This window comes from Agelaius tricolor, unplaced genomic scaffold (assembly GCF_023055355.1).
Source record: "Agelaius tricolor isolate 1412-34295 unplaced genomic scaffold, bAgeTri1.0.p SCAF_17, whole genome shotgun sequence".
Lineage (NCBI taxonomy): Eukaryota > Metazoa > Chordata > Aves > Passeriformes > Icteridae > Agelaius > Agelaius tricolor.
In genome coordinates this window covers 101,636-118,781 of record NW_027269277.1, presented here as the reverse complement: position 1 = coordinate 118,781, position 17,146 = coordinate 101,636, and the positions used below count along the sequence as shown (strand labels likewise).

The following is a 17,146-nucleotide window of genomic DNA, read 5'->3' as shown; positions in this document are numbered from 1 at the left end:
TAGAAAGAACTACCAGGTAAAATGGGATTTTCATCCCTATTCTTCAGTACAGAAATTGAACGACTGATTTCCAGTGCTTTTGAAGCATTCAAAGTGTCAAAACAAAAAAAAAATTAAAAACCTTTGAGAATAAAAATTAAAATTCTACTTGTCCTTATTAAAAACTTCTTCACAATCTCAATTTTAACTACAGTGTCTGCAGTGATCCCTCCTGCTCCTTTTCTCTCCATGCAGGTCCATTAATATCCCAAGCCAGGAAGAAGGCTGAGACCAAATCCATAAATAGGGAACAAATACCATATTCCCACTTACAGTTCCAGCAACTTGTCTACTGGGTCCAGCTGGAAGCTCTGGCACATTAACATATGTGGCTTATAAACTGAAGCTCTTGTACACCAAATGCTATGGTATCTTTTACTGAGGAAAAAAAGACAAATACGTTACCTTGAAACTAATCAGCAGAGACTTGTTCTGTTCATGAGTTTGTTTATTAAAAAGGTAGTATAAAACACAACCCCTTTAAGAAACAAATCAAACAAAGGGTATTCTCAGATGCTGTCACAAGTCTAGACATTATTCAAATAGCGCTTTGCTTTGTAATGTTGCTTTTTTAAAGGATAAATGAAAATGATTAATTTATTGAAAGAAAAATCACCTGTCAGAAAAAATTCTGAGTTTACTTACTGAAAAGTTTAATCTAACAATATACTTTTCATATTACAGAATGAGCAAGAAAACAGCTTGCTGCAAAAGATTTCATAATTCTATAAATATTTTACAGAACTTTCAGAGTATTCTGACAGTAAGATGTCAAGCTACAACGAGCACTACAATACACACAAGTCAAATCAACACAAATACACAACTCACAGAATTCATTTACCATACTGCAGTATGTTTTCGCAAACGCAGAAATAAAAATAAGAATTTAAAAATCCAAATAAAATCCATAGGAATACATTTTTTTTTTCAAATTCGGTTTGGTTTAGTTTCAAGAATTCCAGGTATGAATATTGATGAAAGACAAGTTTGGGTTTCTATGAAGCATCCAACACCTTCAATTTTCTGAAGTGAATGAAGATAATTATTTTTAACTGTTAATAGGTTAACCTTAACTGAATAATGTGTAGGATGTGTTTTAGCTAAAATGCACTGCATTTAGCATATTAAAGACTTTAAGTGAATTGCAATCCTTATACAAAACCTAAGCTATACAAGGGACTGAAATTCAATTTTAAAATTTTAAAAAGCCAGCAGGAGAAACAGATAAACATTTTGATGCAAAATGAAACTAATTCTCTCTTTACACCAGTATACGAACATTTGAGAACCTGCAAAAAAAGAGAAAACCTTCTAAAAAGCCTTTTATTTTGAGGCTTTTTGTCTCCAGGTGTCTACCTTGGCCATGCTCCTCCAGCCATGTCATGTCTGGTGAATACCTGTAACTCCATAAAAACTCCTTCCTGCAAACCACTGAACAGCATTTGATTTTAAAGCAAACTACCAATTTATCCTGAAGCTCAGCAATTATTTTGGATGGTTCAGAAAGTGATTCTGCCAAATTATGGTCAAGGATTAGTTAATACTCTGTCATATTGTATTTAAGTGGCTTTACATCCATATTGTTACACTGAAAATTGGTAGAAACATCTATTCCTCTAGTTCAAAACTGAGCAAAAATAATTATCTACAAATTGTTTCAGTCTGCTGCTAGTTATTGTTTCTATCATATACAGAGGAAAGGAGACAGATTCTCTTAAAATGAACCTCTCACCAAAAGCACAGGGATGGAGCAACATGCAGTACACTTGAACACTGGAATGGGACCTAAAAGAATAACCTTAGAAACTGAGCAAAACAGTTGTTGTTTCACTTCTAATGAGCAAGGAAAGTAAACAGGAAACACTTTTAATTAAAGAAAAAATAAAGTGAGAATTCCTTTAGGGTTTTAATTTCTTACAAATTTATGTATGATGCTGATTACTAAGAAAAAATATGTAAGTTTAAAGAGGAACTCCGCTTGTTCAAATTTGTTAAAATTTCTCATTAAACATTACTGCTCTATACTCTAAGAATTTCATAATCATAGTTCAAAATAGCAATTTTAACTTCTGTGAAAATTCTTGATTTTTGTTCAGACTGATTTATACAAATTTCATAAATTCAAAATAACTTCATAAATAATTTCAAAAAGGAAAATATCCAAAGAATTTGGTTTTAATGAAAATCTGCTGAAAAGAGTCACAGCTGCATTAACCTCTCCTTGGACTACTAAATGCCTCAATAACTTAATGAATAGTTTATAAAAATACATTTTTACATTTTACTAGGGAAAATGGAGGTAGACAAAAGGAAAATACAAGTTTGAGTATAATTCCACACTTGAGAACAACATATTTGCATGGAAAAAGAGCTTTTATTACTTAAGAATCCTAGTTAATAGGAAAGCCAGTAAAGCATTTGGTCTCAGTCTTTGTTGGTGCTCTACTTTAGTGTGAGGTCTAAAGGAGAAGGTGAAAGGACTAAGAGCACATTGAACTTCCACACCAAGCCAGTCAAATTTGCACATCAATTGGAGAGAGGAACATACAGCACATACAGCAATTCCTTATTTTTCAACATCTTATTTCAAATATTAATATTAACCTTGTTCTCCATATCTGATACCATGATAAAACTTCATAGAACTTTACAAGTTTTACACATATTTCCACAAGTTTCCTTGTATCAGGTGTAATTCCACTGTAAAACAAGTGATTTAACCGTGTAGTGTTACAACTGGGCTCCCTTAAAAAAAAGGCAAACAAAACACAAGAGAAAGACATCTAAAGCCTGAAGTCCAGAAGCTGGAAGAAAAAAGGAGCACTGAAAGCAATACTCACCACACTAAACTACACTCCTCATATGCAAACGCTTCCAGCTCTCAAAGGTCTGTGGTGCTTATTACCAATAAAAATAACTAAGGCAGAACCAACACAACCCAGGAATGTGCCTGAATACACCACTATGTGCAGCTACTAACCAGGCAGTGTTCCAGATTCCCTGAATTCTTCAAACACCTGCTTTACTGAAACACACAATCCACACACTTGGAAAGATGAGAAAATTGACTTTTTTTAGCTAGCAAGAGCTACATCTCTTCTTTATAATGCAATTCAAAATGGGAAATTTGTCATATCAGCATATGATGAGCCCCTGGACTTTTAAGCCCTAAATTTAATTATGACAGCAATTTTTTCACAAAAGAAGTGACTTATAACCACAATGGCAGTGTTAACTTAGATGCTCTTGTTGGCATAGCCACCCACACATACTGCCTATATATTAAAAAAACTCCAACAAAATAAACTTAGAAAACCATCTAGAATTCAGGAAAAAAATCTGTATGGTAATCTCAGAGCACAAGGTTTGAAAATAACATTTTCAGAGTATTCTGATTACCTCATGATGGAAACACAGCATCTATAGTTTCTTGCAATCCAATATGAATTAAAAAAGTTAAAAGGATTCTCCTTGCAAATATGTACTGGTGATCACCCATATAAACAGTATGCTATAAATTTTGAATTGTTTAGTGCCTAAATCCATGTTCTTCTATCCGTACTTATCAAAACAGTGGAATTCTAAATTAAGAATGACTACGCCCAAAACAGTTCCCCCCAGTTATTTTTGAAAGTCTGCCACTTACTAAAATATCTTAAGTTAGAAGATATTCTAAGTCCTTGCTTTTGGAAATATTTTGAAGAGGAGTACCACTTGCTTTTTCCATATAAGAGCATTATTTGAAAGCATATTTTAAAGTACTCTAACTTTTGCACAATAAACTGCAGTTCGAGCTGCCAAAGCATTTAAATTTTATGAAAGATAGAAAATCCTCCCCACTGTGAAGAGCATACAGAGCTAAATGAAAATGTCGAGGAGAACTCACATTCAACATGCTAATGAAGTTTACAAAAAACCCTTACTCTAATATAAAAGCAAGAATTAATAAAGCCACCAAAAAATCAAAAGCCTGTTTTGATACCTACTACATACAGACCATGAGAGTGTAAAAACAATATGTCCCAGAATTCTATGTCCCAGAATATGTGTGTTCATGCAAGTCTACTGCTAGTCTCCTTGAGACAATTCCACTCTCTAATATCAACAGAAGATCTAAACAGGGGAAGGAAAACTTCATTTGCTGAATGCTCTGATTTAATAACCTCTCTTCACTCAATTTGCCTTAGGGTTGCTGTGGCAACAGTGTCTACCACTTTCTTTAAGCTTATGACCTGAGACTACTCATCTGCCACCCAATACATAGCAACAAATCCAATGCATTCACCCTACCTGGATCATGGCACATGTTCCATAAAATTATCCAACATACCAGGACACAAGTTATTTAAATACTGAGATCCAAGGGAACTTAACAGAAAAATTAACAGTACAATCCACAAATCTTGTAAAAGCTTCGCATTACATAAGTTACATATAGTTACATAAACTTAAGGGCTGGAACATATTTCATACTCACATCATGAAACACTGACAAGCATAGTTAGAACAAAAGAAGCCTGATGAGTTTTACTGTGCTCTTGAAAACTTGAGTAACTTCACCTGAACAGCCAATTAATACAAACTTTTAGACCCCCACTAAATGAAAACTTCAAAGCATACAGTTGATGACATTCTAATGACACCTATATTCATATGAATATTGCCTGAAGTCACCCTGAAGAAAGGGATACACTCAAACATCACCCTAAAAATCATGCTTTCATAAAGCATTAAAGATGTTATGTATCAGCTTCACCATCACTGCCTGCAAGGCTGCTGTCTGTGGATGGAGCTCCATCTTCATTAATACCCCCACCATTATTCTCCCTCTTATGAGTTTCCTCATTTGCATCCTCCTTAGGTGTGTCATTAACCGCTGGAGGCTGTTTCCCTTCGGGCAGTTTAACACTACTTGATGCAGAATGTGAATCAGATGTAGTTTGCTGCTCCTTTGCATCAGGATCCCCTAAAAATGACTCCCACACCTTGAGCCTTTCTTCCCTTTCTCTTGCAGTCTCCTCCACCTGTTAAAGAAGTGTTTATACACATCATTAGAGTCACACTTGTCAAAATGAGTATTTACACAGATGAAAATAAACAAATATTTATATTACAGAAATATCTCAATGCTGACTGTGAACTAATGATCTGTATATCCAGTGGCTAATCTTCTAAGTTGACATCTTCAGTACTCAAACAGGTCCTCTAATTTTTTGCTAAGTTGAGTAATTGAGAATGATTTTTGGAGACATTCTACAGCTTTTGAATAGAAGCAAGGTAACGCAGGCAGGGGAAGGGTATGGGGACAGGAATGCCAAGGACTCCTAGAATTCAAGGAGGTTTACTGTTTGGAAGACACATTGGATAAAATGGAACCACAAAAAGCTACCTGATAATCCGTTACACCATCCCATGTTTCAGCACTGAGCTGACGGCCACCAAACCACCTTCCGTTTAGAGTCAGCTTGCACAAATCAGCTTCTGTTGCTTCTTTAAATGACACAGAAGCGACGCCATCAGGGTGCCTCTGTAAGGACAGGCAACTTGCATTTAATAATATTCTAACTAATGCATTCATTCCAATACCCTTTATATTGTCTTAGAGATTCAATCAGGATATAGCTCCATTCTGATCATACATAATCATGTTTGAAAAGTTCAGTTTTCAAGTTTCCATACGTTGTTCTACTGGCACACACAACACAATTTTTGAACACAAAACAAAAGTTATTTCAGCTAGCTTAGCTACAAATAATGTACCCATACACTTTCAAACTTGTAACATATATCCAAGCTCCTAGGAAGAGCTAGCTGCCTTCACATAGGCTGAAGGAGTGTGCTTAGACATTAGGTCCTAAAAGTTTTAAAGTACTGAAAGATTAAGTCAAGTTTCCACAAAGTAAACACACCCAAATGAATGCTCCACTCATATTTACAGCAGCCTAAACGTTTTGCCCCTTTGCACATTACATCAATTCTGCCAACACAACATATAAAAATACCTACATCAAATATGAGAACCTTCTTTACTTGACCAAACTTTTCACACTCTGTCCGCAGATCTTCTCTTATCTCATTTAGCACTAGAGGATCCTCCTACAAAGCAATTACACAGCTTTAAAGACAAGCATTCACTTCCCTCAGCTCTATTTTAGATCCATCAGCATGTGGTACACATGTCGATCTGTTAAAAGTCCATAAATGAAGTGCTATTATGCTACATTTTCAAAGCTACTTAGGAGTTGGCAGACAGCTCTCATTTGCATTTAATAAATACTACTTGTAAATAAAGCTATTCTGTGCTCATTTCTCCATTCTAACTATTACTGTTGTTTACTCCTCTTTCCATCCCAGAAAAGAGTATTGTCAGTTATATAGGTTTTTCAGACAGTGAAAAACCCCAACTTGAAAAATACATTCTTATCAACATTTTCCCCTTGCTTTTGGAGAGAGATGAATGAATTTAAAGCAGATGTTTGGCACAGGAGAACATCCTTCCCAAACAGCAATTTAATTTTGCTTAATTTTGTTTTCATCCGCTTAGAATTTTGCTACAATTTGTATGGCAGAAAGTTCAGACATGTTAACGTCTAACAGAACAATCTACAGAAGCAAACTGCATCTTCCTACCTCGAAGTCCTTGGGGTGAAACATATTCCTGATAATGACGATGCGTTCATGCCTCATTCGAGTTGCCCCATCTTTCTTCTCCGGCCTCCAATCCAGCTGTCTAATGAAATGAAGCAACAGTAAGAAGATATTGCTGCGGCTCTCTTCAGTTTCTACAAGTATTTGTTGAAAAAAAAAATCATTAATTCCGCATTTCTTGTGCTATATTAACATATATTTTGACACAAAGAGTTAAGTTATTCTTCTAAAAAATACAGTAACTACCCAGGTTTACTACTGCTACAAAGCATTTGAGATTTTAAGGTACTTAAAGGAAGGAATACAAATAATTTTTGAAAGTAAAGTATTTTTTAAAACACTGAGAAAATATTTATGAAGTATTAATTCCTTCCTAATATCAACTCAGATAAAGGAACCAGCTATTTTCAAGTACAATTAAAATGTCAGTATTTTACCAATTTTTTCTAACTTACTCTGGAAAAAAGGAGATCCACTATTCCCCTAGGTAAAATCTAACTGTTTTTATTTAAAAGAACATGTAAGAACACATCAACTCTTACACTGGTATTACCAGAAGATGTATTTTGTTCCCCGGTATAGAGCCACTAACATAACCTAGTCACATAGAACACATGTGCTGCAAATCCAGCACATCTAGGACTTTGCCTTCTCACAGCAAACCTTACTTCTTGTAGAAATGCCTACTTCATATCCTATTACAAAAACCCCCACATGTTTACTTACACTTTTAAATCTCAAGATCATACACTGGGGTGGGGAAATCTTAAGTTTCTTCTTGTACCTGCTACTTCAGCTGAAGAAAACTTGGATTTCCAATGAGAGTAGTTATACCAGTAAATTCAACTCAAAAGGAACACAGTCCTTTTATTCACAGAAATTGCTGTCAAATGCTAATTCATAATTTTCATACACCTGCCTACACACTGGAGACTTCTTACAGCAGGAATCATCAGTGTATTTTTGGGGCAGATATATTTCTGGCTTTAATTGATAAGATATCAAGTAGCCTTGCTCCCCTTAACTATTTCTGCATTACTATTTACAATGCTTAGTGAATGTTGCTTTCACTGAAATACCAAAAATATTCAAAGTTTTTTCTTCTTTAATCTGCATCTTCTTGGTTCCAAGAGGCAGAAGAACAATTTTTAAGAGACAAAATGAATCAAGGTACAACTCAAAACCCAGTGTATTTTATAACAGAGAGAGACGTCTGGGGAAACCTACAGAGATAATTTAGTATTTGCTCCTAACAGCAGGCATTTCTTGCCCTTTGCAACTACTGCAGTATGACACTAAATATATGTAAGCAGCCAGAATGTTATGACCTTCCAACAGTAAGCCCAGATACTGTGGCAGGACTTGCACACTCTCATCCACCGAAGAGGAAGAGAGTCTTACTTCCCCAGAGTTGTACTATTTTCTTCTACATCTGAAGGCATCATTGCTCCCTGTGTATTAATTTAATGCATGAATCGCCAAGAAGTTCATTTTATAAACACTTAATTTAGGAGTTAGCCCCTTTCAAATGTGCAGTAGTTAAGCTTTTTCACTGTCAGACAAGACTTTAACCTTTGCAAAACTTAGCACTGTATTTCAAAGAAAGCATCGCTTTACTAATAGCACTTAGAAGTCAAGCAATATTTTACTGAAATAAAAAATACAAACTTCTGCTGTTGTGACAACTTCTTCTTGTAGTCTTTACATTTCTTCTTCTTTTTGCTTGCATCATACTCCCCCTTCAGTTGGAACTTTGCAACTTCCACGTGCAATTTATAGCCTCGGATTTCTGCTTCATCCAGAAGCCTCAAAGCAAGTTGAACTGATTCTCTCTATTTGAAGATAAAGCACAGTACAAACTTTAAAGCACATGGCAAAATCAAACTGTATTCCAATAAGATGTCATTAAGTATACTGTGCTAAGAATCAAGTCCCTGTCACTGAAAACCATAATGCTGTCTTCTGACACACAGCTGGCACTTGTTTTCTTCACTCCTGTTGTAATTGATTAATACTTCCAAAACCAGCTGCATATTTCATTCAAATACGTCATAGACATGAATCTGCAATATCTAAGCAAGCTGATGAACTTAAAAGCAAGAATAAAAAGGTTTCAGGGAATTGATTTCCTATAAAACTTGTATCACTTTTCCAAGAACAGCAGATGTTGAGACTCTTAAGTAATTTTTAATGTTTTCCTAAAAGTCCTTTAGAATGAGGACAGCGTTTATGCTTGTGCACTCCATGGTCCTAACTACTACAATTGCAAAAATAGCACAGACTACAAGCCATTTGATTTAGTACTGCCTTGTGCTTCTTGCAGAGCTAAAGCCGGCTGCACTTGCAATCACCAACTTTCCGAACTATTCACAAGTGCAACACATAAGGAAATAGTACTGCGGCCTAAACTTTTAAGGCTTAATAAAGAATGAAAGCACAGTTTTGAACCAAGCCAGTTCTCAATTAAAAGTTTTAAGTACAGGACTACAGTATGTTTCTTCCTGGCTCATTATTTCTCTATTTTTGGTTACACAGTGGCATATTTTCAAAGTAAAAGGTGAAAATCCTCCCATTTCAGTCCATCATCTCTGGCACCCAAGACAGAAGCATGTAGAGACATGTTCAGCAGGTATTATGGCCATTTCCAGGCCGAGGATGAGGTTGGGTAAGAGGAAACAAATGAGCTTAATGGGCATTTCTGTGTAAATCTTTAAACCAGACACCTATATTCCAAACTGTGCTTTACATTTTCAAGTCTTCTGAATGTGGTTCTGAAATAATGGCCATATGTGCCCTCAGCGTGATGGAAAACTTCATTTCAGTGCACCCTGACCTTCAGATAACAACAGAGGCCATCTCCTTTAAGATTTCCTTCCTTATCTTTGTACAGTTTGATCTTGTGTTCTTCTGTCTGAGGATCTCGCATGATGATACCACATTTTGACATGACTTGTACAAATTCATCTTTTGTAATGTCTGGAGGTAAACCTGCAAAATAAATTCAAACAGAAGGCTTAAGTATGGTCTATTTTTAAAAAAGCCTCATTAGAACAAATATTCCTGTAGCATTTATTTAAACTAAAGATATCAAAAAGGACAACAATTTACATACACTGCAAGAAACCACTGCCCGTGGGCCTTACCTTCTAAGCATTACTTCATACTAGTATTCTGCAAATCCTTGTACTCTGTGCTCCCTAATATGCACACCTAGAGATTTCTTGTCACACATCATCCACACTGCAGCGGACACAAAGACCTCTGCAAATGTAACCCTCCTGCCCAAGCTTGAAGTCCCACTGCACTTCTAGGTATCAGAGACAAAAAAAACCCCATAAGAACACAACCTATAAACAGACAAGTGTTTTCTTCACTCAAAAACTCAATAAAAAGAGTAGCTGATAATGTATAAAGATTTTAAGAACTGAACTCTGAATTGAGGATAAGAAAAAACCAAAGCAGATGAGGAAATTATGTGGATGTCCTATGCTAGTTTGGCCTGCATGAAGATTTTTGAATCTTTTTGAAAATGATTGTGAAAATGCAAGTATGTGCACTCCTGTGACTGTTCACAACCACCAAGTGTACCTAAGTATATGCATCTAAAGAAAGCACCCCACCATCCAAAAGAAGTAGAAAAACACTGTAATAAATAAGTGCACAGATAATTTCATTTGAGCTTTCACATTATTTTCTCATTCTCTTCCCAACATTTTTTACTGTTTACTCCTTCTTACCTAATAATTATTAGAGCAAATAAAAATTATAGATTAAGTGATGCATATAGTTGATCCACTGTCTCATCATAAACTTGTCATTATCCTATCCCTTAAAAGCCTGCAGAAAATGTTTTTCCTATAGAATAATAAATTAGTGACTTGGCTGACACAGCTCAGAGAATACCCCATTTAACAGATAAAAGCATGGAATCTGTCCATTCTACTTCTTTCCCATATCTGCAATTTAAAGGTCACAAAGACATTATTCAGTCATGAATATAACATTAAGCAGCTTGCAAGTGACAGATTGAATAGATAATATTAGAGACATATATGAGTCTCTTTTACCATCTTTAGCTCAAAATATATAAATAAACACTCTTACCTGTCACATAAACATTTGTGTTCCTATCTTCTTCAACATGAAACCACCCTAAATACAAGAATCTAATTCAGTCATGGTAATACATTAAACACAGGAGCATAAACATCTATATTCCAACAGATTTATGAGAATTTTTTCTTGCTCACAGAGAAATGCTGAACATGCCTTGCTTTTTTTCCTTTTATATACAGATTCAGGAGGATACTTATGAAGCACCACACAATTTTAGAACCATTCTGCAAATTACCAGCACAACCTTATCTTTGCTGTACCAGATAACAACAATTAACTGCCAGTTTTCCGTCAGTACAATATAGGTCATAGCCTACGCAGAGGGAAGTGCTTTGTCACTTACCTGGCTCTAGCTTCCTTTTTTCCAATTTTTGTTTTGGATCTGTTTGTTTTTGTCTTGTCTCATTGGCTGATGGTTGTGTTCCTGATTTCTTAGAACTTACTGGTTGCTTACTTTCAGTGGCTGTACCAGAAGTAGATGAAGTATCTGTCTCAGCTGCATGGAAACCATAGTTGGCATGATAGGTTGCCAGGAAATCTTCTGTTATCTGAAAAGAAATTAGGAAAATTAATATAGAATTTCAAAGAAGTATAAATACAGGTTTGTATTTTAAAGTTAGTTAGGTGATGGTCATTTTCTGATCTGGCAACATAGAAAATAACAATATTTTAAAACGATCTTCGCAAAGCCATACACACAACAAGAACAATCAGTTCAGGCATTACTTGAACTAGACCAAAACACAAACTCCATACATATGCATATGTAGTTTTTACACAAACACTTCACAGGTTCTGCCATTTTTCAAACAAAGCTTTCTGCTTTCCATGTGAGTTGGATCTGCCTGGTGGACAGAAATCAAGTGCTCCTGGCCATGGTGAAGTGTTAAAGTGATACTGATAGTAAGCCAACAATTTATCCACATATGATGATGAATGACTGACATTTGCAGGTATCTTCCTTTTCATGGAATCCTTTCCAGAGATGTCATATATTTGTGTTGAGAGGCAGTAAATATTACACTTAGAGATGTTAACACGTTGCTTCCAAGGCAATAGGCTTTACATTATATCGTACAAATAGACAGAGAGACTATATTTGGATAAAATATAAGACTCGCCAATGCCTATGCTTTAGGGATCAAAATAAAAGAAAAAAATCACAAATTATACACAGTACTTCCAGCCACTGGCAATCCCAGGCAAAGAGATACATCATAGCTTCTTCTGTTAGCATCCCCACATTATGAAGTAATTTCTGAAGTTGCACACTCTGAATTATTTTTTCTCAAAACTGAGCCTTAACCTTTGAAAAATCTTATCTGACTCTGACCTTTGCTGCAGTTGCTTCATTTGTATTCAAAAGGAAACAAAACTATGTGCCATTAAGCTATTCTAAGAGAGCAATTTCAAGTGTCAGTGATGAAAATGTAATCTCTTATATTCCATAGTAATTTGAAGCTTGATGTTTGAGCTCTAAAATTTCATTATGACAAATCAGAAATGCAAAATTGACAGTAACAGGCTTGTAAGGAATAATGCAAGATGCCATGGCGTCCCATAACTTTAAAGGTGAACACAAAATAACTCTTAGGCTAAACAAGATTTGCTGCACACCTCAATGAAGAATGTAAATGGCTGCTCTTACAGGTAAGACGTAACACAGCATCAAGACAAAGTACAACCACATTTAGTGAAAAAAGGAAGACACTGCTCTAATCAGGTACATTATCTTTGACATTAGCTATCTTAGTGAATCCTTAGTGCCACAGTTGATGAGATCCAGAGAATTAAGAAGCTTCTGTACTTGCTGGTGAACAGCATTATTTATTTTCATCAGAGAACCTACTCGTAAATTAGTGATTAAATCTGCAAAAGCATTATTTTTCAGCTTCTGGGGGAACTGCACTCTGTGTAAACCTCCATTTACTCTTAGCAAATTATCCACCACAGACTGTAAAATTTTGCCACTCTGTAACAAAGATGTTTTTTGCATAAAACACTATCATCCTACCATATAGCCATTACCACTACTTTACCTTAAAATGTCTTTTTACAAGCAGTTTATAAACATATAAAGGCTTTTATTGGAATTCCTGTCATGCCTGATGGCACTAGAAACAAGTAGTCACAGAACCACTTACTGGGGACTTCAATCCAGTTCTGGTGGAGCGCATCACAGAGATCAGTCCTATCTACACACGCACACAGTCACGCAGTTTAGGGTGATTAAGCTTATAGAAAAAGAAGCACAATACTACAGAACATGTGGGTGTGTAATTAACTGCTGGTGCCACTGAAAAGGAAAGAAATAGAATAAAACCAAATGAAGAACAGATACCTTGTGCTTGCAGATGACAGCCAATGTCTGTATTTTCACAGCAAGTGATGCAAGCAGCAGATGAATTTCACATGTTATTTTGTGCTATGTCTGTGAAGCACTAAAAAAGTTGGAATTCACCTATACAGTACCATTGAAATTAAAATAATTAAATAATGAACAAGGTTGCAATTGCTTCTATTAAATAATTTACTGTCTGCAAATTTTTCTAGGGAATGCTAGCAGAGAATATCATTCACTTTTTGCACTGCTTTGAAATTTGCCATAGTGGAAGTTCAGCAGACACTGTATTCCCAAAGCAGAGCAGCAGTGCAATCCCAGTCCATAGATAAAAATTACTTAGACCAGTCAGAGTATCTTTTGTCAAGAAACAGATTAAAAATTTCATTACTGCCCAAGGAGAAAGAAGTACAGCTTCTGGTTACAACAGTCTCCTCAGTTTATCTAGATAAAAAATTCTGTTAGTAATCATCAGAAAAACTCCATGATGTATGGGTAAAGAATCTTTGTGCAGCACTGTGGGTCATGGATAGGTCACCAACTTCTACTATACATCATATTCACCAATGAACTTTTCTGCTCCTATTTAACCTATCCAACCCTTAACGCTATCTCCTCTCCAAGACGGAACAGACAAGAAAAACACTTAGGAAGCACAAATGCTACTGAGAAGACACACATTTCAAAAGAGAGGTAAGAAGAAGGGGAAGAAATGGGAGCAAAACAAGAAGAACCCTCTTACAAATTACTGTAGTTACTGGATATAGCACCCCACAGGGAGCCAGAAATACTTATTTCTCCACTGCTCCACTTTCTGAGTCTGGATTTTTCACATTTTTACCCCTCCATAAGCCATCTGCTCCACAGACACCTTCCTAGGTTTACACGCATTCAAACTTGGCACTACAGGCTTCACTCTCTCTCAGATTCTCTGGATTGCAATGAATTCACAGTCAAACACAAACTAGAATTCACAAACTAGAACTGGCACATTACATCCATCAAGTAGATACCATAAAAGTCTTAATACTAAATTAAGTAATTGCCCTCATTCACTGCTACATGATAAGAAAACTACTATTTCACTCGCAAATCAGTAGATTGGCTCAACATATTAAATCTATGTTCACTCGCCCTTGGAGGAGCCATGTTATTACAGCAAGACCATATTTCATAGTTAAAACATTTAACAAAATTTTAAAAAACTAAAAACTGTAACCTATTTCCATGTTGTGGAATGCCACTAAGATGAATACACTTATTTTTCAAATGTGCTTCCAAGACTAGAGGAGATGGAAAAACACATCTCTTATTTGACATAAGTCCCAGATAACAATAAAAGAGACATAATACTACTCTGTTTTCATCTAGACTTCGTAACATACTAATTAATTTCTACACTGCCCACAAAGAGATCACCACAGCTACTGTGGTGAGACTACAGTGGTGAGCTACAGAGACCTAAGCACATCCCAGGCACCTCTGATCAACATGCACAAATATAACCGTGACTTCATCCCAGGCCCGAACAACTCTACAGATTCTCCGCCCAGACGAATAGCCAACGCGCAGCTCCTCACGACAGCGCAGCCGGTCAAGGACGGAGACGACACCGTGGTTTTGCCTTTAAAAAGGTATGTTTTGGTGCTGCTGAGACTCGCAGCAGACACGATGTGGGTGAATGCGGACACCTGCGTACCGACGAGATCCGGCATCAACCGCTCCTTCTTCTCCCCCTTCCTCGGGGCTCCCCCGTACCTACCTTGGGGAACCAGGCCTTCTTCTCCAAGTCCCACTCGTAGGCAGCCCCGTCCGCCGGGTCCACGTAGGTAAAGGGGTCGGACTCGCCCTCGCCTTCGCCCTCGGCTGGCTTGGCCTCGTACTGCTGCTGGAGCTGCAGCTGCCGGTAGAATTCCTCGTTTCCATCCTCGCCGCTCATGCTGCCCCGTTCACTGGGCCTCGAACACCAGCGCTCCTTCCGCCGCTGTCTGAGGCAGGCACGCCCGCCTCGCCCCGCCCCTCTCGGTGGCGGGAGCGCGCGCGGACAACCCCGCACCTCGCGCGGCGACAGCGACCGTCCCGGGCCCTGGCGCGCGCACAAAACCGGAAATATCCCACCCGCCGCCGTACCTTCCGCCCGCCCCGCCCCTTTACCCTGAGCTGTAGCCAGTGAAACGAGCGGTGTTGGGTCATGCGGGGAGCGACGGAGCCAATGGGAAGCGGAGGGGGAAGTCCTTCCTGGGGAGGGCGGACGCAGGGGATGGGCCCCTGGTGTCAGTGCGTCCGTCGTGGGACAGGGGCCGTTGCCACAGCGCCCCTGCCTCTTTTTCTCTTCCCGTGTTTTTTTTTTTCCTTTCCCTTCACCCTCAGGCTGCAGCGGTGTTTCACCACACACAGGCAGGGTCTCTGCGTGAGGGCAGCTGCCTCTGGCGCACCAGACTGCTTTGGGCGAGAAGCTGTACCTTGATCGGCTTTGCATGGAGTCTACGGCAGCTTTACTTACATGAGAAATAAAAGTTTAGGGCACAGAAAGTCCTCCCTGCTGCATCTGTTTCCCTATTACGCCTACGACAACACTGGACAGTGAAGCGGCTTGCTGCCAGTGGTGCTGTGCAAGGCTGGCTGCCGTTCGGCACTGGAAGCCTACTCATGTCCTACTAGAGGCAAAGGTAGAACCAAAAATAGAAAAATTAGATTGAAATGGCACTCTAAATGTCACGAAATTATATTGCTTCTCTCTGCCCTCTTGGCTGAGAGTGTCCAGCGGTTGTGTTCCCATAGGAAAGGGTTGATACGTCGTATTAGTGGGATGAAGCTTGGCTTCAAAACACTCAATTCCTTTTGCGTTGATGAAGTCTGCAATTACTACTCTGTCTGTGGATACTTAAATATTTTAAATACAAATTTCACCCAGTTCTTTTAAAAGCCCTTCATCTAATGCCATCTAGTGATTTTTACAGTGTAGCCTAGACAGCATTACTTGAAAACCTTTAATTGCTCTTGTATTTTAAAGTATTTCTATTTAGAGGATGAAGCAGCACACTCTTCATGTTTTCTTTGGCAAACCTTAACCTGGAGTTATAAAACCCCGTGTATCAGTGTACATGTTATAGATGAAAACTGAGCTAAACAGCCCCAGCAAAGCCAGCAGTGGCTGTGGCTAGTTGCCAGGGGCAAAAAAAATCTTTCCACTCAGAAATAAAAATAATAAACAGAAGTTTTCTGGAAATCAGTATACCAGGAACAAATATACAGACTGGAATGGTAATAAAATCAAAGATGTGATTGTGAAGCAGGGAGAGATGAACATCAGCTCCCTGCCTGGGCACCAGGCTGTCAGACAAAATTGCTGAGGATATAGAGTTCTAGTAACCTTTGCTGTTGCACAAAGAACATCCAGCCTAGTTAATGACATCTTTGATGCTTCAAGAATTTTCTCTAGGCAGGTCTATTATCGTAGTTGTCCAAAGATTGCTTTGTGATCCCTTATAAACTTACCACCTAAGGGACATTTGTCTTCACTTTCAAACAGTTATTGGATTTTGGAGTGGAGCATAAGAGGCTTGACATAACCTGTTGCTTGCTTATAAAATTTGGAATTGGGTATATATTTGGAAATCAGATAATGATAGCCTTGAACTTGTAAGAGAAATATAATTTAAGTCTTAAATTGCTTGTTTTATTTTTGCAGGGCTTTTAATGTTTATTACCTGAGTGTTTGCAGTGAAGTCTGTACAGCTTTCCCTGCTGTGCAGATCTGCCTACAGCAAGGCACTGGGTTAATCCTGGGGAGCAGGAATTCCAGATTTATTCTCAATCCAATGGGAGTGAGAGAGTACTTCTGTGCAGCAGGGATAATGCTCAATAAAACCGCTCTGCACACTTTGATGTAGTTATGAGGACAAATTGCCTCGAGTTCCCTCACACTTCCATTGCGTAACAGAATGTGTGACAGCAGCTGCTGCGGCGCAGCCTCCAGTGGTGTCACTGCCATCTGTT

General features: G+C 37.8%; 1 protein-coding gene across 2 annotated transcripts; it reads right to left on the bottom strand.

Moving 5' to 3' along the window:
* Positions 1 to 466: 466 nt before the first annotated feature.
* On the bottom strand, positions 467 to 15,224 carry HTATSF1 (HIV-1 Tat specific factor 1). Of its 2 annotated transcripts, XM_071442102.1 has the most exons (9): positions 14,910 to 15,224; positions 11,150 to 11,354; positions 10,795 to 10,842; positions 9,524 to 9,678; positions 8,359 to 8,522; positions 6,673 to 6,772; positions 6,049 to 6,138; positions 5,432 to 5,569; positions 467 to 5,066 (listed from the first exon to the last, which is right to left on the bottom strand). In XM_071442102.1, the coding sequence occupies exons 1-9, from the start codon at positions 15,084 to 15,086 to the stop codon at positions 4,782 to 4,784; spliced, it is 1,362 nt and encodes a 453-aa protein (XP_071298203.1). In that variant the 5' UTR covers positions 15,087 to 15,224; the 3' UTR covers positions 467 to 4,781. The 2 variants fall into 2 exon arrangements, with proteins under 2 accessions (XP_071298203.1, XP_071298204.1); XM_071442103.1 differs by lacking the exon at positions 10,795 to 10,842.
* Positions 15,225 to 17,146: the final 1,922 nt, after the last annotated feature.